The sequence below is a fragment of the Pelophylax lessonae genome, assembly GCF_965119305.1.
Source record: "Pelophylax lessonae genome assembly, chromosome: 5".
Lineage (NCBI taxonomy): Eukaryota > Metazoa > Chordata > Amphibia > Anura > Ranidae > Pelophylax > Pelophylax lessonae.
In genome coordinates this window covers 464,554,373-464,582,127 of record NC_138772.1, presented here as the reverse complement: position 1 = coordinate 464,582,127, position 27,755 = coordinate 464,554,373, and the positions used below count along the sequence as shown (strand labels likewise).

The window sequence follows — 27,755 nt, the reverse complement described above, 5'->3', positions numbered from 1 at the left end:
ACCATTTATAAACTACTTTAATAATTGCTAATGAAGCAGTTTATGTCTAACTCCACGTTTAACCCATTAGGGTGCAAAGCGTTCGTGAGGTAGATCCAGTGAGTCTCTCTCTTCGAGAGTTCACGCACTCGATTAGAGCCCCTCCAAACTGGATCCACTCTCTCGATACCCCAAAATTTGAGATTTGTTGGGTCTTTATTGTGGTGGCGTTTGAAGTGTAATGGAACACTGTGATGTTTATACCCCTTTCTGATATTAGCGAGGTGTTCAGCTATACGAACGCACAATTTTCTCTTGGTGCGGCCTATGTAAATATAGCCGCATGGACACTCCATACCATAAACCACGTGTGTGGTATGGCACGTGATGAGATCTTTGATCTCAAAACTTTGGTTGTTGGCAGAAGAGTAGAAGGAGGTGAAATTCCGTAGGTGTGTCCGTACTTGTCTACAGGCCCTACAATGTCGGCACGCATAAAAGCCACTTCTTTCCTCCCAAAACATTCTTGGTTTAACTGGGGGATCCAACACCTTTTGGACTACCTGGTCCCCAAAGGTTGGACCCCTTCTGTAGATGAAAGAAGGGAATGCTGGTAAAACTTTACCCAAGATACGGTCCATACACAACACATTCCAATGTGTTCTGACTACATCTTCTATTTGTTTGTGTTGTGTATTGAACTGTGTAATGAAGCTCCACTCATGGTTGACAGTGGAACTCCTATTACTCGGCACAAGGCATGCATCCTGGGAAAGTTCAGCCACTTCATTGATATCTCTGTCCAAATGTGCAGGATTGTATCCCTTGTCTACAAACCTCTGTTTGATGACTGTCGCTTGGGCCCAGAAGTCACTGTCCAAAGAACAGTTTCTCCTGACTCTCAGTAGTTGGCCTTTAGGGATATTTTTCAGCCAACTACTGTGATGGCCACTTTGAATGGGCAGATAGCCGTTTCTATCTGTAGGTTTGAAATAAACCTTCGTGTGTAAGATGTTATTATTCAGCATGACTTCCACATCTAGATAGTGAATGGATAACCGACTCCAACTGAACTCCAAGCGAATGTTGTTATGATTGGAGTTCAATTCTGATGAAAACCTTTCTAAGGAACTTTCAGGTCCCGACCATATAAAAAATAGGTCATCTATGTATCTGCGGTACATGATTAGCTCCGACCTTTGTGCTCCATATATAAAGTGATCCTCCCACTCCCCCATGAAGAGGTTCGCAAGACTCGGCGCGAATTTCGCGCCCATCGCAACTCCTCTTTTTTGATTGTAAAACATCCCGTTATACCAAAAATAATTGTGCGATAGGCAAAACTCAAGCGCGTGTTGCAAGAACCTCTTCTGGGGGTCAGGGATATCGGATCTCTTACTAAAAGCCCAATTAAGGGCTAAGAGAGCATCCTGATGTTGAATTATTGTGTAAAGGGATGCTACATCCGCGGTTACAAGAAATATGTCAGAGTTGGACGGCAAGGATACTTCTTTTAAGGAGAGCAGGAAATCCTTTGTGTCCTTAAGATATGACCTCAGTTGTGTAACACTAGTCTGAAGAAAAAAGTCCAAATATTCCCCCAGCCTCGAAGACACAGAATTAATGCCATTAACAATTGGCCGGGCTGGGGGATTGAGTTGATCTTTATGGACTTTCGGAAGGGTATATATTGTTGGTACCCTGCTGAAGCTGGGCATCAGGTATCTCTTTTCTTTCTTAGATAGTATATTTTTATCAAACCCGAATTCGACCAAGAGATTCAACTCTCGTCTGTACTGAGAGGTCGGATCTCCCCTTAGTACTTCATATGTCTGGGCATCTGATAACAGTTCTAAAAGTTGTTTGTGGTAAAATTCTTTTGTCAGAATCACCACCCCTCCGCCCTTGTCAGCAGGTCGGATGACTACGTCCTTCCTTTTCTCCAAGGACTCAAGGCCTTCCTGTATGTACCGTGGATTCACTCCCTTTTCCGGTTTGATTTTATTTAGATCTCTAATCAGTAAATTCTTAAATACTTCAACATATTGATTAGAGGGCTGTGGAGGATTAAACAGGGACAAAACACAAACAAATAGAAGATGTAGTCAGAACACATTGGAATGTGTTGTGTATGGACCGTATCTTGGGTAAAGTTTTACCAGCATTCCCTTCTTTCATCTACAGAAGGGGTCCAACCTTTGGGGACCAGGTAGTCCAAAAGGTGTTGGATCCCCCAGTTAAACCAAGAATGTTTTGGGAGGAAAGAAGTGGCTTTTATGCGTGCCGACATTGTAGGGCCTGTAGACAAGTACGGACACACCTACGGAATTTCACCTCCTTCTACTCTTCTGCCAACAACCAAAGTTTTGAGATCAAAGATCTCATCACGTGCCATACCACACACGTGGTTTATGGTATGGAGTGTCCATGCGGCTATATTTACATAGGCCGCACCAAGAGAAAATTGTGCGTTCGTATAGCTGAACACCTCGCTAATATCAGAAAGGGGTATAAACATCACAGTGTTCCATTACACTTCAAACGCCACCACAATAAAGACCCAACAAATCTCAAATTTTGGGGTATCGAGAGAGTGGATCCAGTTTGGAGGGGCTCTAATCGAGTGCGTGAACTCTCGAAGAGAGAGACTCACTGGATCTACCTCACGAACGCTTTGCACCCTAATGGGTTAAACGTGGAGTTAGACATAAACTGCTTCATTAGCAATTATTAAAGTAGTTTATAAATGGTAATATTTAACTTCTGCGAGCCTTTGTGGTTTGCACCATTGTCTGCATTTAGGTATTTATAAACGCAAACTGTCCTTGGTTAGGGCGTTTTTCCTAACTGGCTTTAATGGATTTTGATGATGAAGGCGATCCTTAGGTGGTGTCTTCTAATCCCCTTTCTTTACGTTCATTTACCTGTATTTGTAATTTCCTTTTTGCCTTCTTTTTATGACGTTGTAATTGGTATTTAATAATTTTTTGATATGTATGTCCCCCCTATATAAGAGGGTTACATAGTCTTATCTTTTCCAGAATTTTATCATTATTTTATATGTATCTTAAATTGTTTTTATAATATGTAAAGTAGCATGTGAAATAATGTATCAGCATGGATTTAAGTGTCCATATAGTTCTCTGTCAAAAGGAACGTATACCTGCGGGAAAACCCGGATAAGGTGGCCCGCGGGAATAAATAATAATTTTTGGACAAATTTTGATGTATGTGAATGAATCTCCTTTGATCTGGCTCCTGCATTATTGCGGGAGGTGTTTACATATTCCCGAGGATTGTTTACACCAGTGAGGAGAGGACACACAATTTGCGTATGAGCCATATCCTATGCAAAGAGTTAAGCTTGTTTACTTTCCGGGTCGGGGGTGAGCTGGGTTGGTCCGAGCCTCAGCGTAAAGCCTAGGATTGGTCCGCGGGTCCGGAATGGGCGGTCATTGACGTGGGCCGTTGATTGGACAATGTCCCGCTCTCCTTCCGGCCCATTAAGGTATATCAGAGGAGCTTGATGGTGCGTGCTCGCGCCCTCCGTAGAAGTCCGTGTGACGAAACATGTAAGGGCGCGAGCACGCATCCATTAGCTGTCACACAGAGTCGGTGGTCCGGAGCTCGGGTTCCCTTGGCTATTAGAGGTAGCGGTGAGTGACCGGCACACGACAGACTACTTATATTTTACATGCTACTATCAAGTCGCATTTTTTGTGAGTGTATTTACATGGGGGATTGGGAATTTTAAATAAAGTGTATTTTACGGAATTACACGATTGGTCCTCCCCCTTTCTTTTCCTCTCATGTTCCGAGGATTATATTGCTGTTCATGTTACGTTGAAGTTCTTATGCAAGTATCAGCTATTGGTGAAACCGGAGATTGTTTACCTGTGATCCGTATACCACATTTGGAATCAAATCCTTCTCAAGGCGGTCTTTTTCCCAGGTTTTGGTGAGTTTTTACTACCTAGGGGGACACGTTTGGAGGTGTGGTGACGGTGGTCCATCTCGGCAGTGAACATCACTGGTGGTCTATAGGTTCTCACTCCAGGATCGAGTATACTATATGAACTTTTCAACATTATACAGCATTTGTGTGTATCACTCACTCAAAATGGACATTTGTTTGCATCCTTGAGGATCAATATTGGATGCATCATTTCTGCACATTCAACTAGGGTCTTTTTATTTAGCGCTGCTAGTGTATGTGATCCCCTTTTGGTTTTCATTATACACCTTTGCAAGTTATTTGATCTTTATAGCGGCTGCTTTTTATGTATATGTTTTCTTGTTTTTTAGCGCTGGGTTGAGTGGGTGTTTCATTACTTACTCCTATTATCTATATTAATATTCAGCATGTAATGAATTTTCAATTCCGCCAAGACTATAAACATAATGAAGCTTTTTTAAACACCTCCTTTTCCCAAAAGGTGCAGCCTAACTGACTAAACAGAGCTAATCCTGAGATGAAAATGTTGACTATTTGTTAAAAGTCAACAGCTAAACCCTTATCTCCAACTGCAACTACCCTCTAAATCAGAAACAAATTAACATCTAAAAAAATATATGAAATTCACAAATCTTCTCTTGACCATTCAATAAATGGAAATCATAAACCTCATTTTATAATGCACAACTGAACACATACATCTAAATTTAGCAGAAGACAGAAATATATTTAATGTCACACTTATTCTTCAAAATATGTTCCAAATGTATCTGTATTAAAAAAAAAATACATTATGAATACCATTGCTGACAACAAACTTATGAAAATCTTGGTTAATTATCTAAGTATTAGCATCTGTGGTTCCTCTTACAGCTTCAGGCATACAACTACTGGTGCAGATAGCCAGATCTTAAAGGGCATTTGTCCTGAACCCACTGGAATACGGGATCCAACAACAGACTTGTGAAAAAGAAAGACGGCTTTTCTAATGTTCTTAAATATCTTATATCTAATACCCCTAATGTACTAGAAAGATTAAAAAAATGGCACATCTCATTAATAATGCTTACAGCTTCATGAATAACAAACTAGACACAGATCCAACACTTGTTTGATCCCTAGTGGACTGATTTTTTCATCCCAAGTGTTCAAAATCAATGAAATGTTTGCAGAGCCAAAGTTTTAAAACAAATATATATATAGTAAATATATATATATATATTTAGTAAAAATATGCCTCCTTTAGATCTATCAACAACTATGGGCTAGTTAAACTAATGGCATACAGAAACCTTTTGTTTTTTAATGTACCAAATAAAAGTACAGTTTGAAGGATTTGGAATGAAAGGTGATTTGTGTTACTTTTTGAAAAATGAAAAAAAAAAAGGCTCACAAAAAAATCCAAAATGTGATTTTTTTACACAAAAAGTCTCACAAAAAATCCCAAGTGTGACTTTCTGCACCAAAAAAATAATGGTACAGAAATTGCATTTATTAATATTTGGCAAAGTAGAGGGGTGCAGTAGTGGATGACTATAAACTATATTGCATTGACATGAAATGCGTTAAAATAAGATAAGTTATGTGTGACATTTTGTAGTTCCCTGCAACCACCAATCTTAATTTATCTGTCTTTAAAAGGAGACCTTTTAAGGTTGGGTTCACACTGTTGCACCCAGAGGCTCACAGCAGGGGTCCGGTGCGTCCCTGTTCACTATTTCAGGTCTGATTTCAGTCTGAATTTTTGGCTGAATTCAGACCTGAAATGGACCAGAAGATGCACAGGACTCCTGTGCAATTCACACACACTGGAGATTTGTGAACTGGCTTCAAAGAGAGAGGCGGTCACAATCTCCTTGGATGCGGAGAAATCAGCATTCAATTTACAATAGTGTCAAATTCAACGTTTCTAAGGGTCAGCCCTTCAAGACATAAAGGAATCTGTGTCTGTAAGTGTATGATGGACACCAACCACTAACAGTAGAACCTGCCTGAGTTCAATACATGTGTGTTTCCAACAAGGAAAAAAATTCTGCACTTTCCACCATTCACCAGTCCAAAGCATGTTATACTCACCTGCTCTGTGCAGTGGTTTCTAGTGGGGGTCCTCTTGTCCTTAGGTTCCCCCATCAGCGCTCCTGGCCCCTCCTTTCTGCCGAGTGCCAACAGAGCAAGCAGGTTGCTGTGAGGGCACCTAAGCAGACTTGCTCCCAATCCACTGCTCTGCATGTCCATTCACACATAGCCGCAGCCTGACCATGCCCCTTCTCTCACCTCATTGGTTCACTGGCTGTAATTGGCAGCCAATGAGGAGTGAGAGTTCACAAAGAGCTGAGGCTGTCCTGCACGTTGCTAGATCGCGATAGGACTCGGGTACGTTTTAGGAGGTGTTAGAAGCAAGGCTCGAGTCCTGCGGGAACGCATGGGAGCGGCGTTCCTGTACTTATTGTACAACAGGAATGCTGTTCCCGTTCACCCCCGAGCCCTGACACGATCCCCCCTCCTGCTCCGGGATGGCGGGTCGGTAAGCCTAGATTGCGGGTTCCCGACCTGCCATCCCCAAGCATCGCTGTAAACTGGGCCGGCACTACAGGAATCTGAGCCAATGCTTCCTGTATAGCACCGGCTTCTGTCACAGGCGGAGTGATACCAAATGTACTCCGCCTCCACCTGTGACAGGGCATAGGAGCCATAGAGGAACGACTCTGCAGATGGGAGGGAGGTAAGGAGACACATGAGAGGAGGGAGAGAGAGCGAGACACATGATAGGAGGGAGAGAGCGAGACACATGAGAGAGAGAGAGAGAGAGAGAGAGACACATGAGAGAGAGAGAGCGAGACACATGATAGAGAGAGCGAGACACATGAGAGAGAAAGAGAGACACATGAGAGAGACATGAGAGACACACACATGAGAGAGAGAGAGGGACACATGAGAGAGAGAGACATGAGAGAGAGACACACGAGAGAGAGATGCATGAGAAAGAGAGAGAGACGCATAAGAGAGAGAGACGCACGAAAAAGAGAGACACACACAAGAGAGAGAGAGAGACACACAGGAGAGAGAGAGAGACGCGTGAGAGAGAGACACATGAGAGAGAGACACATGAGAGAGAGAGACGCATGAGAGAGAGAGACACATGAGAGAGAGATGCATGAGAGAGAGAGACGCATGAGAGAGAGAGAAACGCATGAGAGAGAGAGAGACGCACGAGAGAGAGAGAGAGAGAGAGAGATAGAAGCATGAGATAGAGACAGAGGAGGGAAGGAGAGACATGAGAGGAGGGAAGGAGAGACATATGAGAGAGACATATGAGAGACACATATGAGAGAGACATATGAGAGAGAGACAGAGAGGAGACAGAGAGGCCGAGACATATGAGAGAGAGACAGAGACATATGAGAGAGAGATAGAGACAAATGAGAGGAGGGAAGGAGAGGCATGAGAGAGAGAGAGACAGAGAGGAGAGACATGAGAGAGACAGAGAGAGACAGAGAGGAGAGACATGAGAGAGAGAGAGACAGAGGAGAGACATGAGAGAGAGAGAGACAGAGGAGAGACATGAGAGAGAGAGAGACAGATAAAGAGGAGAGGCATGAGAGAGAGAGACAAAGAGGCGAGACATGTGAGAGAGAGAGACAGAGAGGAGAGACATGTGAGAGAGAGAGACAGAGAGGAGAGACATGAGAGAGAGACAGACATGAGAGAGAGAAACAGAGAGGAGAGACATGGAAGAGAGAGAGAGAGAGACAGAGAGGAGAGACATGTGAGAGAGAGAGAGACAGAGAGGTGAGACATGAGAGAGAGAGAGAGAGAGAGAGAGAGAGAGAGAAACAGACAGACAGAGAGGAGAGACATGAGAGAGAGAGACAGAGAGGAGAGACATGAGAGAGACAGAGAGGTAAATACAGTATACACAAACACACACTTTTTTTATTTTTGAGGTTGAGGATGGTAATCTTGGGTGAGTTCCCACACTTTATTTCCCAGGACTTGACCCCTGGTTAGAAGGGCTGCTACACAGAGAAGGCTTTTTACCTTCATGCGTAGAATGCATGAAGGTAAAAAACCTTGAGCCTGTGCAACCACTTTGAGTTGTGTCCTTTATAGCGCTGCAATTTACATGAGTTTGAATACATGGACTGCATATACCGTATTGTTCTTTCTTGCTGGCTGCTTATGCATTAGCATAGATTGATTTACCTAATTAGTATCTTCTATCGGATAGTTTTGTTGAAGTTTGTAGACTGTACAATTAAATTGTAATACACGTAGCCAGTTTTAAGCATTAAAGGTTACAAGTAACATATAATCACTGGTGTGCTGAAAAGAACTATAGAAAGTGCTTGTAATGCTCTAAAAAATTTGAATACCTCCTAGCATTGGCATACCACAATAAAAAAAATGGGAATTGTAATGTCTATTCAACAAAATTCTAGTTCACATCACTATTAGGAATTTCTTGCCCTCACTCCGCTAAAGAAACCTAGAGATGTACATTCCACACAAGCACATATACCAATATCCTTTTATTATGAAGGAACAAGACGTTCTGGACATCTACCATCCAGACACTGTAGACAAGAGCGGTTCTTAGGAATACACTAAGCTGCTCCGGAATGCTTTTTACACTGGATAATAATAAGCTTTTTTGGGTATTTATATTATATATTTTTATACTCGCTAGATTCTATACATTTCAGCTCCTGTTCAGAAGTGAATAGGTTAAAAGCAATTCTATGTATCCGGTTGGTGCAAAAGTTAATGCAACATTGCAAATCACCTTTATAGCAAATAGGATTAGGAATTTTATTATCATTTGTTACCTATTAATCAGTTATTTAAAGATTACTTATCTTCAATAAAGATCTGATACAAACCCCATATATTAAAGTTTTCTAATTATGTGATTTGTTTTGCTACTGTATAATAATATTTTTTACAGATATGACCATCGGCAATGTGTAAGTATTTTTTTTTCTCAATTTAGATACTGTTTAATATGTGCTTTATGTTCATGGATTCTCAATTCTTTCCAAGAAAATCCACGGCTTTGAGTTATGTGCTTTTTCTTGCTTTAATTTCCGTCTTAATGAGATTCCAAAGACTGTGCCATAAATCATTTTCACCAACCTGCTTCAGCCTTCTGCTGTTTTTCAATTTTTTCCAGCCTGCCCAGCAAAGAGTCGATCTTGGTTTTGATTTGGGTCAGTTCCTTCTTGATTGTCTGAAGCTCATCAGATTTTACTGAGGAAAGAGAAATGAAGAACACTTAAAAGCAATAATTTTACCCTAACAGACAGATAGCACAACTAGCTCAAATGTACCGTGCATTGCGCCGCAGTCATGGCATATAATTTCTGTGCCTGCTATTTGCAATGTTGTGGGTGATTTTCCACAAATATTTTCAAACAAAACAGAAGAGTTCACATCAAGAATCTCGGAATCTGTCACTTTCAAGGAAAGCCTTCATTTGGAACATTCATCGTGGTATCATTTTCAATCAGCATTGTCACTTATTTCATCCAGGTCCACCATTGCCAAAGTGTAGCATAATAATATGTATTTTCTGTAGTAATCTATGAGCACTATATTATCAGTGATGTCAGGGTAAGCTGTGTTTGGCATAAATATGTGTCTGGATTTTAGGTGTATATCTGACAAAGTTTAAGGCTATTCATGGCATTATATTGAGACTCATCTCTTGTGTTCACTTCCGTCTTATCTTTTAGTAGACATTTTGAAACTTTTAAGACCTGTTGTTATGCATAACGGTTTTAAGACAGGATACAAACATACATGGGGTGATGCTAAATAAGACATTTGTTCTGCAAAGTTCAGGAATACACTGATCATCCAAACATTTTTGACCACTGACAGCTAAGGTGAATTACATTGATTATATTGTTACAATGGCATCTAACATTTAGTGGGATATATTAGGCAGCAAGTAAGCATGTTGTCTCTGCAGTTGATGAGTTAAAAGCAGAAAAATTAGCCATCGCAGTTTGATGCATATGGGGCTGTGTAGCTGCAGACCTGTCAGGGTACCCATGCTGACCTGTGACCACAGCTAAAAGCACCTACAATGGGAATGTCAGAATCGGGACTGGACCACAGATCAATAGAAGAGGTTAGTCTGCTCTGATGAATCACGTTTTCTTTTACATCATGTGGATGGCCTGGTGTGTGTATATGTGTGTATTGCTTACCTGGGAAAGACATGGCACCAGGATGCAGTATGGGAAGAAGGCAAACCAGCAGAGTCAATGTGATGCTTTGGTCAATGTTCTGTTTGGAAACCTTGGTCCTGACATTCATGTGGATGTTACTTTGACATGTACCAACTACCTAAACATTTTTGCTGACCAAGGACCAGTGATGGAAGTAACTGCGTTAAAGTAAACGGCGTTACTTAACGCAGTTACTTTAGAGGGTAACGAGTAATCTAACTGACTACTCGTCCCGTCAAGGTAATGCAGTTGAAATTACTATGGCTGCGTTACCGCAATTACATCTACCGCCACTAGATGGCAGTAGTGTAATTCCTCCTCTCCTCTATGACCGAGGCCAGCGCTGTCCGCAGCACTGGCCTCAGTCAATGAGAGAGAGAGAAGCAGCAGCACAGGCCTGGAGGAGGAGGACGCAGCCAGACAGACCCCAGTGTGCTGGGCTGGCCACCAGCAGCCAGGCAGCCAGCATCTCCACCAGCAGCAAGCATCTCCACCAGCAGCCAGGCAGCCAGCATCATTCTCCACCAGCAGCCAGGCAGCCAGCATCTCCACCAGCAACCAGGCAGCCAGCATCTCCACCAGCAGCCAGGCAGCCAGCATCTCCACCAGCAGCACAACGGGTACCAAAACAAAAAAAACTCAGTAACAGACAGTCAAGACAGGAGGACTCAGGACCCATACCCCCACAGTGCACCACACCACCACCAGCCACCACCTACCCACCCTATACACCCATTGACCCCTATATACACCTACCCACCCTCCCTATACACCCACTGACCTCTATATACACCTACCTACCCACCCTATATACCCACTGACCCCTATATACACCTACCCACCCACTCTATACACCCACTGACCCCTATATACACCTACCCACTGACCCCTATATACACCTACCTACCCACCCTATATACCCACTGACCCCTATATACACCTACCTACCCACCCTATACACCCACTGACCCCTATATACACCTACCTACCCACCCTATATACCCACTGACCCCTATATACACCTACCCACCCACTCTATACACCCACTGACCCCTATATACACCAACCCACCCACTCTATACACCCACTGAATCCTATATACACCTACCCACCCACTCTATACACCTACCCACCCTCCCTATACACCCACTGACCCCTATATACACCTACCCACCCACTCTATACACCAACTGACCTCTATATACACCTACCCACCCACTCTATACACCCACTGACCCATATATACACCTACCCACCCACTCTATACACCCACTGACCTCTATATACACCTACCCACCCACTCTATACACCCACTGACCTCTATATACACCTACCCACCCACCCTATACACCCACTGACCCCTATATGCACCTACCCACCCACCCTATACACCCACTGACCCCTATATACACCTACCCACCCACTCTATACATCCACTGACCCCTATATACACCTACCCACCCACTCTATACACCCACTGACCCCTATATACACCTACCCACCCACCCTATACACCCACTGACCCCAATATACACCTACTCACCCACCGTATACACCCACTGACCCCTATATACACCTACCCACCCACTCTATACACCTACCCACCCTCCCTATACACCCACTGACCCCTATATACACCTACCCACCCACTCTATACACCCACTGACCTCTATATACACCCACCCACCCACTCTATACACCCACTGACCCCTATATACACCTACCCACCCACTCTATACACCCACTGACCTCTATATACACCTACCCACCCACTCTATACACCCACTGACCTCTATATACACCTACCCACCCACCCTATACACCCACTGACCCCTATATACACCTACCCACCCTCCCTATACACCCACTGACCCCTATATACACCTACCCACCCACTCTATACACCCACTGACCCCTATATACACCTACCCACCCACTCTTTACACCCACTGACCTCTATATTCACCTACCCACCCACCCTATACACCCACTGACCCCTATATACACCTACTCACCCACCGTATACACCCACTGACCCCTATATACACCTACCCACCCACTCTATACAACCACTGACCTCTATATACACCTACCCACCCACCCTCTACACCCACTGACCCCTATATACACCTACTCACCCACCGTATACACCCACTGACCCCTATATACACCTACCCACCCTCCCTATACACCCACTGACCCCCATATAAACCTACCCACCCACTCTATACACCCACTGACCCCTATATACACCTATCTACCCACCCTATATACCCACTGACCCCTATATACACCTACCCACCCACCCTATACACCCACTGACCCCCAAATACACCTACCCACCCACCCTATACATCAGCAGTTTACCACGCAGGTAACACAATGCCACTCTCAGAAAATACCACGCAGGTACCACTAACCAAATACCACGCATACAAGGGGCATATAAGTTATTTGACATATTTAAATATTTTTTTAAAGTAACGCAATAGTTACTTTCCCTGGTAATTAGTTACTTTTCTACTGCTGTAACTCAGTCACTAACTCAGTTACTTTTTGGGAGAAGTAACTAGTAACTATAACTAATTACTTTTTTTAGGTTACATGACCAACACTGCCAAGGACACACCTTTGTGGAAACAGTATTCCATGATGACAGTGGCCTCTTTCAGCGGAATAATGCAACCTGCCACATTACAAATATAGTTCAAGAATGTTTTTAGGAACACAATGAGTTTGGCCCCACCTCGCAACTTACAGGACTTAAAGGATCTACTACTGACAGCTTGGTGCTAAACACCACAACATACCTTCAGAGGTCTATTGGCATCCATGTGTCAATGGATCAGGGCTGTTTTGGTGCAAAATGGGCTGTTTTTGTGGCAAAAGGGGGAACTACTTAATATTAGATGTGGTCATCATAAAGTTATGGCTGATTGGTGTATATTCATGCATACTTGACACAACAAGAAGTAAGAGGAAATCCACTGTTGTCACCAGAATAGTTGCCCCCATTAGAAGATTGCACCTCTACTACTGTTTGAATTCATACTAGAGCTCAGTACAAACTTGAAAAAATGGATCATATCAAATATGTGATATAGCAAGGACAATGAATTGGGACGCCATTACACATCTATCTCTTCTAGGAAATTCTGGTCAATCCAGGAATGGCAGAAGCCAATCATGAAGAATTCTATTGTATTTAAAATTATAATACAGGTATAGTTGAGGAAAGGGACAGAGAAAAGGACAACTAATTGATACAATAATACTACTTCCAGACATAGGCTTCTTTCACACGGAGCGGACCGTATTGCGATCCGCTCCGGCACTTTTTTTTTCACGGACACGGATGACGCTTGTGTCATCCGGTCCGTATGTCCGCATATCATCCCATCCGTTTGCGGATGATATACGGACATAATGCATGTCTATGGGGATTGCGGATGCCAGCGGATGACAACGCTGACATCCGATTTTGCATCCTTTCCATTTTTTAAACAGAAGAACAATAGGGCTCTGAAAGGACTCAAATCGAATGTCAGCGGATGGTCATCCGCTGACATCCGCAATCCCATTGCCATGCATTATGTCCGTATATCACCCGAAAATGGATGGGGTGATATACGGACATACGGAACGCCCGTGTGAAAGGGGCCATATAGAAAATTTAGAGACAATTCTGTTAATACAATGCATTTGGAAAGTATTCACAGCGCTTCACTTTACAGCCTTATTCCAAAATGCATTAAATTCATTTTTTTCCTCAACATTTTACAAACAATACCCCATAATGACAACATGAAAGAAGTTTGTTTGAAATCTTTGCACATTTATTAAAAAAAAAAAAAAAAAATCCCATGTACATAAGTATTCACAGCCTTAGCTCAGTACTTTTTTTGAAGCACCTTTGGCACCAATTACAGCCTCAAGTCTTTTTGAGTATGATACTACAAGCTTGGCACACCTTTTTTTGGGCAGTTCCTCTCATTCTTCTTTGCAGGACCTCTCAAGATCCATCAGGATGTGGAGCGTCGGTGCACAGCCATTTTCAGATCTCTCCAGAGATGTTTAATCGGGTTCAAGTCTGGGCTTTGGCTGGGCCACTCAAGGACATTCATAGAGTTGTTCCGTAGCCACTCCTTTGTCATCCTAACTGTGTGCTTAGGGTCATTGTCCCGTTGGAAGATGAACCTTTGCCCCAGTCAGAGGTTCAGAGCGCTCTGGAGCAGGTTTTCATCAAGGATGTCTCTGTACATTGCTGCATTCATCTTTGCCATGATCCTCACTAGTCTCTCAGTTCCTGCCTCTGAAAAATATCCCCACAGCATGATGCTGCCACCACCATGCTTCAATATGGGGATAGTATTGTCCAGGTGATGAGCGGTGCCTGATTTCCTCCAGACATGACGCTTGCCATTCAGGCCAAATAGTTCAATCTTTGTTTCATCAGACCAGAGAATTTTTTTCTCATGGTGTGAGAGTCCTTCAGATTCCTTTTAGCAAACTCCAGGTGGGCTATCATGTGCCTTTTACTGATGAGTGGCTTCCGTCTGGGCACTCTACCATACAGGCCTGATTGGTGGAGTGCTGCAGAGATGGTTGTTCTTCTGGGAGGTTCTCTGTCCACAGAGAAACGCTGGAGCTCTGCCAGAGTGACCATCGGGTTCTTGATCATCTCCCTGACTAAGACCCTTCTCCCCCGATTTCTCAGTTTGGCTTGGCAGCCCACTCTAGGAAGAGTCCTTATGGTTCCAAACTTCTTCCATTTAAGGATGATGGAGGCCACTGTGCTCATTGGAACCTTCAATGCTGCAGACATTTTTCTGTACCCTTCCCCAGATCTGTGCCTTGATACAATGCTGTCTCGAGGTCTACAAGCTATTTTTTGGACTTAATGGCTTGGCTTGTGCTCTGACATGCACAGTTGACTGTGGGACTTTATATAGACAAGTGTGTGCCTCTCCAAATCATGTCAAATCAACTGAATTTACCAAAGGTGGACTCCAATCAAGTTGTAGAAACATCTCAAGGATGATCAGTGGAAAAAGGATGCACCTGAGCTCAATTTTGAGTCTTGGCAAAGGCTGTGAATACTTATGTACATGTGATTTCTTTTGTTTTTTATTTGAAATGAATTTGCCAAGATTTCAAACAAACATCTTTCACATATATGTAGAGACACAAGGCAAGGATTTATACAAATATTCCGGTCCAATGAGGAGCATCAAACCAATCCCATGGGATTGGTTTGATGCTCCTCATTGGACAGGAATATTTGTATAAATCCTTGCCTTGTGTCTCTACATATGATTCTATACATTTTGTCTGTTTCCATGTCAGATAAATATGTATACCTCCTGTAACACTCATCTTGTTTTTAATATGCAATATGAATAAACATTCTACGATTTTATTGTAATTCTTATCTTATGGTCTAATTGGTACCTACAAAGTCCCACCAGCCCTCCCAACATTGTTCCTACTGTTCTGTTGCTTCATACTGTCTCCCCCCTCTCTTCCCTTGCCCTTTATCTTTCCCTTCCTCTTGTCCTTCCCTTCCCCTTCCCCCCCCCCCTTCTTTTCCCTTTTTCCCTGCCCTTTCCTCATTCTTCCCTTCCTTCTATTTTCCTCTATTCCCTTTTCCCTTCTTTTCTTTCATCTTGGCTCATCTTTTCCTCTTTTCCTCCCTCCTTGAGTCTTTTCCTTGCCCAAGCTCATGCCTTTGCACCTTAGGCTATAGCTGTCGGCACATTTGGGAATCTCTTTCCCATTATTTATTGTATAAATTTAGGGACGTGGTACTCTCTATACAAAATATTACAAACATACAATTTTTTACTTATGTATGTTTATATTCACATGCATTATTAATTATCTAGCTGAATAGACCTATCACTGACATCTAGACATATGGAATAAGCATGACTTTTCATAAATATGTATTTTTAAATTCTGTGTTGACTTGAACTTGAAATTTGATTCAAAGCAACGGGTCATGTTGTAAAACGGTTTTAATGGAATTCATGATACTGGCACAATGCTTGCTGAGTCTAGTCAAATGAGGCTGTTTCATCTTTATTAAACATGTTTTAGACAGGTACTGTGACAGAACAAATATTAAAACAGCCACAGCAAATAAATGAAACCGATGGTGCACTCAGTGTGAAGTGGACAGCATGCAATCTATTCACGATATAGAAAAAGCCTGATCCATTTATCTTATAAATATGTGTCTTTGGAGCCCCAAAGTATGTAGAAAAAACAGGAGTCACAGGGCCAGAATGCCTGTAAAGATAGCATCTTTACAGTAAAGAGAAAAAATGAGTTCCTTATTATCACTGCATCCATCTTTATGCAACAATCCCCCTCTCCGACCTCACATCCCACACCTTCATGCACTCTATGCCATTGGACTTAGCACCACTTGGTCAAGTGGCTGAAGGCACTCAGCACAGGCATATGCCTACACCACAGGTTTATTGCAACAAAGCTATGCTGCAGCAGGCCTGCCACTTTACCTTGGAGGAAATTAAAATTCAGATCAGCTTCTGAGCTTTCTTTTGCTTCTTCAAACCCTGGCAGATACTCTTATAACCCTGGCTTTCCCTTTGGTTCTTGTTATCCGTCTGTCATTTAGTTCTTTTTTTCTCCTTTTGTCAACTGCCTAAATTCTCTTCCTGAATCATGCCTTTGCATGAATGTCTATTATCCAGACCACAGGCTGTTTATGGACTACAAATTGCATAATGTTCCAGTAACAACCTTTGACTGCATCTTGGTTGTTGTCAGTGGTGCAGACCCAAGAGGTAAAATATTAGAGTAGGACACAGTAGAACATACAGCTTTTGCTTAAGAACAGAAAAAGGTAGGACTCTGCTCTAAAGTTGGTATAATCATTGCAATATACGTAGGTCATCCGGAGAGGATTGTTTTTTTTCCTCAGCAAAGTGGAGGTAACTTAAGGTTCTTAAACAGCAAGATTTGGAACTATCATCTTGACTCTAGATTCCATTAAACTAAATGGCCTACCCAGAACAAGCTTGATGGGTGAGAATTCATACTTATATGTAATAGAGCTCTGCAATTAAGAAAGAGCATAAGCTTTTCTCATTGCAACGCTATAGGGTTGACAATTGTTTTGGAAAGCATGTTGAGGGGTTAGAACCCACCAGGTTTGTATCTGTGTATGTGTATGTATGTACCCGCTAGGTAGATTCACCTTTATATTTGTCCTGTCGACCATATCCCAAGGACTGTGTGTGTGTGTGTGTGTGGGGGGGGGGGGGGGGGTGTGCGTGTGTGTGTATGTACGGTATATACAGTAATGTAAAGAAGATTTTAGCCAAAAAATGTCTATGCTTTAAAACAATGAATATACTGTCGACTTTTTGACATTAAATGCTAAACATACAGTATATTCAGCATACTTAAAGTTGCCTGATCTCATCCTTTTCTCTTGTTTAGTGAACATCTAATTTGCAAATAGGTATAAGGTTCTAAGCTAAAATAAAAGTTATGCATACACCAGTTCAGCCTATTATCCCTGATCAAAATTGTTCTGGTGCTGGCCAATTTTACACAAACATGTCATCTGAAGTCACTTAATTATTGCAGTAAAACACCTTCCTGTACTACAATAAAAATGAGCCATAGGCATGTGTGGCAAGATAGTCAGATAACTGGGCAGATTAGTAGCAGCTTGATTAAACACGGAGAATAATCCATCCCAATGAGTTGCTGGAGTTCGATCTGAATTCTTGTTGTACAAGATAACACAATTCCAAAACCACATCAATCACAGTAGCTATAGGTTTTAGGAAGTACAATTGAATGTACTGCAACGCTGGTGATCTTCAAAGCTGTTCTACCCACTGTGACAGCAGGAAAACATATATAAGCCATAGAATCCTGAAATCAATGCTCCTTCCCACCAGTGTATCAGGACGCCAAGAGTTCCTTGAGCTCCTGGCAGACAGGCATACAGCCCAAATATCACGTTCCTTACAGTGGGAGACTGCAAGTCTCAGAGATGTATTACCATGCAGCCACTGTTACACAAGTCCACTCCAGCTCCAGCAATGTAGGTCGGCACATGTGCAGTTGGTGTTAGCCCACTGTATGGCTCGGTAGGTCATATTGAGTGTCCCAGGCTCTGTAGTGTGGAAGCTACAGTCTACCTGTTTCGACCACTTCCTGTAACAGCAGGCTTCCTCAGGACCAAGGGGGGATGCCCTTCACACCCCAATTTATAGACTAACAATACTGCAATTCCACCCATAAGCAGCAGCTTGTGCCATAAAAGCTAAATCCAACAATAGTGTATCAAAACTGGTTAGTGACTGTTTTCACATAACTCAAAACAAAACAGATGTGGAGACAATATAGTATAGTGGAAGTCAGTTGGAATCTTGAGGCTTATCTCATAAATAGAAAAAGATCTAGGTTTCTACGTCAAAAACAAAAAAAGAAAAAAAAAGTGAATGTTTAGAGAAACAACGCTCATTCTCGAAAGATTACAGGTAGCACTATGGCCATCTACATTTTCAAAGAGTTAGTCCATCCCCTGATTAATTGTACAAGAAAAAAAAAAAAAGATTCCACAGCCAAATATGCACTGCCAGTGTTCAGTGAATCTGTGAAAATGATACTGTTCTGTACCACCACATAAAGCTTTGGGGCATCCACCAGGCATGCCATTTGAAGACTTTATGTATTTCCAATGTTGCCCAAGAAGTGAGTTTTTTTTTTTTTTGCATTGATAATGCTCCCCATGGCAGTGCTCAGCTTCCCATGTCTTTTTTGACAGCAGTCTGCCCGTTAGCCAGGATTTACAGTATTAGACCCCTAGAGATTTCAGTGGGATTTCTTTCTAATTTCAGGATCTCTATATTTTAACCTCTTGGTGCTGGCCGCACACACAAATACTGCATCTCAGTGGGTGGGCTTTGGCACCGGGTGGCGTGCATTAGTCCAAATAGAGCTGTGCCAAGAGCGCACACCCTGCGTGCTCCCAGCACAGTTACTAGCGCCTAACAGAAAGCTCCCTATCGCTGCCTGTGATCGGGAGCTTTCTGATCATGTGATCACTGTGACATCCAATCACGGCAGTCACATGATCATAAACCCTGCCTCCCGGCATCCTAAACCCCTTATAGGGCAGGCTTCAAGGGGTTAAGGAAGATTTGCTAAACTATTGGCTCATTACTATTTGTAAAATGTATCTGTGATTTAAAGATGCAATAGATATCCATAATACAATCTGTTATTTTTGTTAGCTATATATAAATAAGTAGGTTTTCTTTTATTACCACATGCTTGAAGTAAGTTTTCTTTTGGCCAATTCACTATTTTAATTTGTAATACTCTAACCCATTTATATCCAAAATGATGCTCTTCATAGTAAAGAAAACTTTTTACTCTTTTTTTTTTAAAATATGATTATTCAACAACTTCTTTCTGTGAATTCGTCTTATCTGAACTCATCTTTCCTTTCTTTAGAGGAAAAACCTCATCAACACTATAAGTGGTCTGTGAATTTGTGCAAATTCAATTTCAAAAGACGTATAATGAAAAGGCATAAAATTTTAATGTGAGTGAAATGACTTCTGTACGATGAATGACAAGGGAATAACTTTTCTAAATACAATTCAACCCATCCAGAAGTCAAATCCTCTGCAGTACTGGAATGAATAATCTGAGAATGAATAGAGCCTTTTTGTACAAGTACTGTAGAGTCTAATAACAAATATTTCCAGTACCAGCTATCGGTGTCACAGCAGCACAAAATAGAAGTGGGAATCCACATGCCAGATAGGCAACAAATGATTTTGAGTATTAAAAATAAATATTTTTTAGGAGGTGATGGTATAAAATCTTTTGAATTAGATAATTCATAGCAGAAAATATGGCTTGCTTTAAGTCTAAGAAAATCAGCTTTGAAAAGCAATTTATTAGCATAATGCAAAAAAAAAAAAAGCCTTGAGAGCTTTTCATGGAGAGGCTAAATATATAAACCCGTTAATGGTATGTACTCACAAGAGACTGTAAACTCATGGCACTATTTCCAAAGAACAAGGGGCAATGTATTCAGCTGCTCTGGGCAATTGTGATCAGGAAGAATAGTTAACACCCCATCAGTCCTTTACAATTGGCAGAAAAGTAACCATGCTGATTTATACAGCTGTATTTTTTTATATACTTATACATTTTTAAGTTGAAGTTCTATAGCATTTTTTTTTAATAATATAAAAGTGTTGCTCTTCCTATTCTAATTAAACATTTAATGCAGGATTCACTCTTGACACTGGTGTCATAAAGCATTATAGGGTTTCTAAATAAAGAACAAAGTGAAAATTGTATGCTTTTAACCACTTGCCGACCGCCGCAAGTAAATATACTGCGGCGGTCAGCCCCTCACAGGCAAAGTGATGTATATAAACGTCACTAGCCTGGGAAGGTCTGGGGAGCGAACGCGCGCCGCCGGCGGCGCGCTCCCGCACGGTCACGGACCCCCCCCGCGCGTATGACCGGCGGACCCGATGTCCGCCGGTCACTCGGCGATCGGCGGGGGAGAGGGAGAAAGGCAGGCAGCTTGTGTAAACAAGCTGCCTGTCAGTTCTCCCTGTGTAGAAACCCTCATCATACGGTTCTACTATGTAGGACCGTTGATCAGTGTCCCTACACCTCAAGCCACAGCCAATCACAGTTTTAATCACGCCCCTAGGGACACACACAGCCCCTCCCTCTCAAATAAAGTTAACCCCTTCACTGCCAGTGTATTTTTACAGTAACAGTGCATATGTATAGCACTGATTACTGTAGAAATGTCACTGGTAACCCCAAAAGTGTCAAAAATGTCAGTCAAGGGTCCGATCTGTCCGCCGCAATGTCGCAGTACCGCAAAAAAATCGCAGATCGCCGCCATTACGCGTTAAAAAAAAAAACAACAAAACTGACAAAAATCTTTCCCTTTGTTAGTAAACGCGATAACTTTTGCGCCAAGCAATCAAAATACGCTTTTTGCAATTTTTTTTACCAAACATAGGTAGCATAAAACAAATTGACCGAAAATGTTAAAAAATTTTGATTTTTACTTTTTTTTTTGGGGAATTTCATATAAAAAAATGTGAAAAATATTGTTATTTTTGCAAAATTTACGCTCTTTTTTTGTTTATAGCGCGTGATCAAAAAATCGCACAGGTGATCAAATACCACCAAAAGAAAGCTCTGTTTGTGGGAAAAGAAGGACGCCAAAATCGTTTAGGTACAGCGTCGCACGACCGCGCAATTGTCCGTTAAAGGCACGCAGTGCCAAATCGCAAAATACCCCCTGGTCTTTTAGCAGCCAAATCCTCCAGGCTTAAGTGGTTAAACCATCTCTCTCTAAATGAAAGCCTTTACTGAAACATACAGAAAAAAATGGGGCATGAGGGAAGGGAGATGAATGATTTATCTGAATCACACCTTTGTGTTTGTAAATAGGAACTTGAACTCAAGTAAACAACAAGGCTTTTTTTTTTTTTTTTTTTTTTAGCAGAGCAGTTACAGGTAGCCTGGTAAGCATGTAAAAAGGAATACAAAGATCTGCTTGCTGACTGGAACTGCAAAATATTATTATTAAATATAAAATTTTTACCTGTAAAAATAGATTTTAAAAAGGTTTTTTTTTTTTTCCACACACATAATAAATAAAGAGAATATATAGAAAGACACTAGTCCCACAGATAACCTTATAATATAGCCAAAAGTGCAATAGTTTATACAAACATACATTCGAAAGATACATTTAGGCTCCATTCACACCTGAGCGAATAATTTTCAGGCGTTTTCTTGGGCGTTTTTTCAGATGTTTTTCAGGCTTTTTCAGGCATTTTTTGGCAGGCATTGACATCTGACCAAAAATGCTTATAATCTGCCAAAAAGAAGCTCATGTACTTTTTTGATCTTCGGGCATTTTGTTTCAGGTGACAAAACGGTCATATGTGAACAGGGGCCATTGAAATGAATGGAATTTTGCTTGTTGGGCGTTTTGGAACTTCAGAGATGAGCGTTTTACGAACTGAAAAAAGCTCAGGTGTGAACAGTGCCTTAAGTCCCCATGCACACAGGTAGTTTTTACAGCTGCTTTTACCAGCTTAAAAATGCCTCTCCATGGTATTCTATAGCCTCATGTACATACAGGCTTAGAAGCTGTAAGTGGCATAGGCGTTTATAAGCTGCAAAAAAAAAAACAGGGCCAGCGCATTCTGAGGACCAGCGTTACAGCTGTAAAAATGTCTGACACTGCTATAGGCTGTAGTGAAGGCACATGATGTGATAATGGGCGGGGTTTCATAGTGATGTCACCAGATGACCACGCCCCATAGCCAGATAAGAACCGGCAGAGAGGGGATCTGGCACAACGGTGGGAGACAGTGTCGAGGGAGGACCAGGTCAGTGATGGAGAAGACAGCAGTGGAGGGTCTCCAAAAAACATCACAGTGGGATAGGTCACCCAAAAAAGACCTACAAGTGCAGTTGACTTTCCTCACTATACAGTGAGGGAGTCACCAACATCCGGTGAGTGCGGAGTGACTATATTACCTCATGTGGTGGACACAGGGAACATCCTGGAAACAAAGCATGAAGCACTTCATATTGAGACATTTTTGTACTATGGCCCTTTTTTTGTCACTTTTATAGTATTATGTTGGGATTTTGATTGGTTTAAGAGTGGTATCTATAGTATATACTACAATATTTGTAGTACAACTCATTATTTGAGTTTAAGCAAGCACAGTCTGAATAATTACTTACAAAAATGTATTATATTGCAGCTTACCAATCATTAGATGTGGTGGCTGCATTTGTTTTCTTTTTTTAGGCTTGTTTGCCTCTATTTTCACCAGATGACCTGGCCATTAACACACCTCCTGTATTAGAGTGTCCCCCTTCTGGAAGAAGGAGCAGAGGGACACCTTTAGACAGCAGCATTGCCAGTCTGGGGGGAAGGGAAAGTTCTAGAAGATTTAAACACACTATCAATCTGAAGCTAAACTGCTAAACTCAAGCTAACACTTGATAAGCAGTTACAGCAAACAGTTTTTTCCTTTTGGGATAAAGGTTCTACATAAATATATAAAAGCCGATCATTGTAATCACCCCCGTCAGTAGTAAATGGTTTGTCTCAACCCTGTAAATCTGCAGAGCAGCTTGTTCTTTTGACAAACAACAGACTTACTGGCTGGATCATCGGGTGAAAATAAAAGGAAGAAAGCCTAAAAAAGAATACTAATGCAGCCCTCACATCTAAGAATTGGTAAGCTGCAATATAGCAAATGTTTGCTTTTAATGCCATTTTACATTTTTTAGCTTATAACCCCAAGAATTCAGTCTTTTTTTTATTTCTCTAAAACAGTTTTAAAGGGTAACTCCACTGTCATGGGGAAAAAAATAGCAAATAAAGAAAAAACAATACAGCGTATACAATTGTGACACAAATCATATTGTAAATAAATGTTATTACAAATTACCTTTCCTTATCAATCTGCAGCTGTTGAAATTTTCTGAAAATGCAATGCAATATGGCTACCTGGAGGTGTTCTGTACTCAAAATGTGTACTGACCTCACCCCAGAAACATAATTTCCTGCTTGTGTGATTGGCTCACCAATTTTCCCAGAAGTCTGCACTAAGATACCAATCAGATTTCTGGCATCCCCTGCAATAAAAATGTAATTATTGTGCTGAGATACTCCCAATAGGAACACGTCTAAAGGGATGCAGGCCCAGCAGCTTTCCTCATCAGTGCCCTGCAGCTGCCACAGCTGACAGATAATTATGAAACCACTCCCATTAGACCCACTCAGCACAGAAGAACAAACAATGATTTCTTCAGGATAACAAAACTTAGGCATCTGCAACAAAGTTTGTTAACCAGTTCTGGACCGGAAGGATTTGCCCCCTTAATGACCAGGCCATTTTTTGCGATTTGGCACTGTGTTACTTTAATGGACAATCGCGCGGTCATGCGACTCTGTACCGAAATAAAATTGATGTTCTTTTTTTCCCACAAATGTAGCTTTCTTTTGGTGGTATTCGATCACCTCTGCGATTTTTATTTTTTGAAAAAGGAAGTGTAGGTGCACTTGATAAATCCTAAGTACTCACTTTGTAGGTAGTGAGAATCTATAGTGTAGAATATTATTTACACAATATTGCAACAGAGGTGACACAAAAAATCTAACATAAGTATAACGTGAGAATCGAAACATGATCTTCCAACTGACCAATCCCTCACCACATGAAAAAGTAAGTATGGACTCTTACCGGATGACAAATGATTGATATATGATCAAAGAAAGGATTTGGGAGTGGATATCTGGATTCCCTGCTGTCCAACGTAGTGTTCCTTAAGCAATCTTGCCCTTGTTCCTTATCAATAGGAAAGCTCAATTTCTCTGTATGGTCACCTCCAAAGATAGCCACAAAATGGCTGTCTAGAGGAAAGAATATTCAGACCCCCCTGAAATTACACAGTGTTTGAGCACTTTTACTTCCATCTGCCAGGTAACAAGTGCCAGCAACACCAGCATCTCCTGCATGTGGATTGGTGCACTCTCCAAAACGGTCCCTTATGGATTGCTTATGGAACACCTACGTTGGACAGCAGGGAATCCAGATATCCACTCCCAAATCCTTTCTTTATCATATATCATTTGTCATCCAGTAAGAGTCCATACTTACTTTTTCACGTGGTGAAGAATTGGTCAGTTGGAAGATCATTTTTCTTGTGTTCAACGGGTTATCATTCCATTTCAAGTGCATGATTGTTTGCCAGTCGGTAAGGGTACCCTTTTCCTCTTCCACATGTGGTTCTGTGGTGGATCAGTGTTCTCCATTCTGCACCTTGGTTAATTAACACTTTATATATCAAGAATCCTATTTGCACAGTTTATGGACTTTATTTTGGACTTGTTCACTCTCACAGAGAATATGTTTTAATTCTCACATGTTAGAGCCGGTCCACACTGCCGCGACTTGTCAGGCGACTTGTCAGCCTGACAAGTCGCGCTCCCTCGCGGTCCATTGACCGCTACAGGACCCGTTCTAATAGGAGTGACACAAGTCGCTCCGACTTAGAAAAAGGGTCCTTTACTACTTCGGGGCGACCTTGGAACGACTTGCATAGACTTCCAATATGTAAAGTCCCTTCAAGTCGCTCCGAAGTCGTGGTGCATGGTAATGCACAAGTCGCCCCCGAAGTAGTCGTGTCGCCTTAGTGTGAACCGACTCTTATACCTATGTTACATTTTTTGTATCACCTCTGTTGCAATATTGTGTAAATAATATTCTACACTATATGGGTTCTCACTACCTACAAAGTGAGTACTTAGGATTTATCAAGCACACCTACACTTCCTTTTTCATTTATTTCACTCCACCTAGGTTGGAGCTTCGGTTGCAGCTTTTTTCTTTTTATCACTAGATTTTTATTTTTTGCATTATAAACAAAAAAACAGCGACAATTCTGAAAAAAAAAAAAATATTTATCCCATTCTGCTATATAAAATTCCCCCCCCCCCAAAAAAAAAAAAAAAAAAAAATCTAATTTTTTAATCACTTTAGGCCAATTTGTATCCTGCTACATATTTTTGGTAAAAAAAAAATCTCAATAAGCGTATTTTGATTTTTTTTTGTACTAGTAATGGCGGTGATCTGCGATTTTTAGCGGGACATTGCAGCCGACAGATCTAACCCCTAACTCACCTTTTTGACACTTTTGGGGGACCAGTGACATTACTACAGTAACCAGTGCTAAAAAATATGCACTGTTACTGTAATAATGACACTGCAGGGAAGGGTAAACCTAGTGGGTGATCAAAGGGTTAAATGTGAGCCTAGGGGAGTGTTTACTAACAGTGGGGGGAGGGGCTTGTGAAATGACCATAGAGACCTGTGATCCTATATAGATCCTATATAGAAGCTTACCGCTTAGCTCTCTCAGCAGGGAGGGATCACGGGTGGCCAGCGGCAATCGCGGCCACCAGCCCCGTACATCGGCATCCCTGCTGTCTAGTGGGGGTGGGAGCTGGTGACGCGTGCTCACCACCCCAGCACCATGCGCACGACCGACATAGTACTACGTCGGCTTGCGCATCCAAACCAGCCTGCCGCAGTAAAACTGCGGCGGGTGGTCAGCAAGTGGTTAAAATTCTTGTAATGTACATAGATAGATGTGCATCTATCTAATGTAATGTAATAGAGGTACAGCGCCACAAAAAAACAATGAATGTAGGATAACAGTGAAAAAAAGAAAAAAATCAAACATCTGTGTAATTATAGATACACTCAAGGTCAGTCCATAAGTCCCACAGAATAGGATGATTCACTATGACTAGATGAATGCAGAAGGTTAAGGAGAATCCAACACCAAGAACAGGATCAAATCCAAAAAGGATGCATCACCAAGTGCACAAAAGAAGATATCTGCTTACCAGATTGTTTGACCATCGGTTAAGAGTGGTCTAACAGGCGTGTGTAGAATGGTAACTCATGATTATTTACACTCCACCAGACTCCAGTAGCAATCAGTTTCTTATAAGCAGGTGGCGCCTCCAAACCTCCCAATACTAATCAGTTTGTCCAGGCAAAGCCAGCTCAGTGAGGAGAGTGGAAGGAGATATAACAGCTCAGGAGCCTGAAATTAACCCCAGCAGGGGAAGAAGTTTTTAGACCTGGAAACATGTCTAAACTGGAGTCACCCTGATGGAGGCTTTAGGCAGAAGATTCCAGTTTCAGCTCCTGGGTTTTCCAGGTCCCGTCCAGCTCCAACAGGTAGGTCATTGTTGAGGCACGTGCCTTTATCCTGCAGCATTCACTTCACCTTCTGGTCCATGTCTCTGCCATAACACAGGCTCTTATCCACTGCTGTATTTAGGCCTAGGCCGACAAGGCCTAGGCCTAGGGCGGCACTTTGCGGGGAGGTGGCAAAAAAGCTGCCCCCCTGCATGAAAAACCCCCCTGATCCGCTGCAAAAACCTGAAAGAAAAAAAATGGCCGCGACCAGCCCGACATGCGCACTTCCCAGGCAGGCGGCGCGTGCGCAGTGTCTTTATCTGCCTAGGGGAGATTATCCCTTGCTTTAAACCCATTAAAAACACAATGTGGAGAAATCTCAACAATAGGAGTACAGTCAGCAATAAAAACTCTATAGAGGTTCAAACTAAATATAAAAAAGTTTAGGCTGGAGTTGGGCTTAAATTAATACCTGCCTGTCTAAATCAATCAAATACAGCTCGAGTATAAAACTGTCAATGTAAATCAGAGTATTTTGGTTGATCTTTATGATGTTATATGTGTATACAATGAAATAATCAAATTTCTATACATTTTGTAAAAGAATAGGATCAGATATGCCTGAATTATTACATTGACAAAGTCAATTCTAAAATGAAATCATGTGTGAAAGAAAATTATTATGCCAACTCCATATTTCAGTGTATATTTTCAGTGTACATAAAATTGTTTGTTTCAATCCACTAGAGCATCAAATGGATTTTATTATTCATTACAATGAGAGATTATTTTTATAAGCTATCATTC

The 27,755-nt window shown here is 41.7% G+C and overlaps 1 protein-coding gene across 2 annotated transcripts in view; it reads right to left on the bottom strand.

Moving 5' to 3' along the window:
- Nucleotides 1-27,755, bottom strand: part of RALYL (RALY RNA binding protein like) — a 469,699-nt gene that overhangs the window by 42,694 nt on the left and 399,250 nt on the right. For both annotated transcript variants that reach the window (XM_082258712.1, XM_082258713.1), the window contains exon 5: nucleotides 9,068-9,181. In XM_082258712.1, coding sequence (XP_082114838.1) covers nucleotides 9,068-9,181 — 114 coding nt within the window. The remainder of the gene's footprint in view (nucleotides 1-9,067; nucleotides 9,182-27,755) is intronic.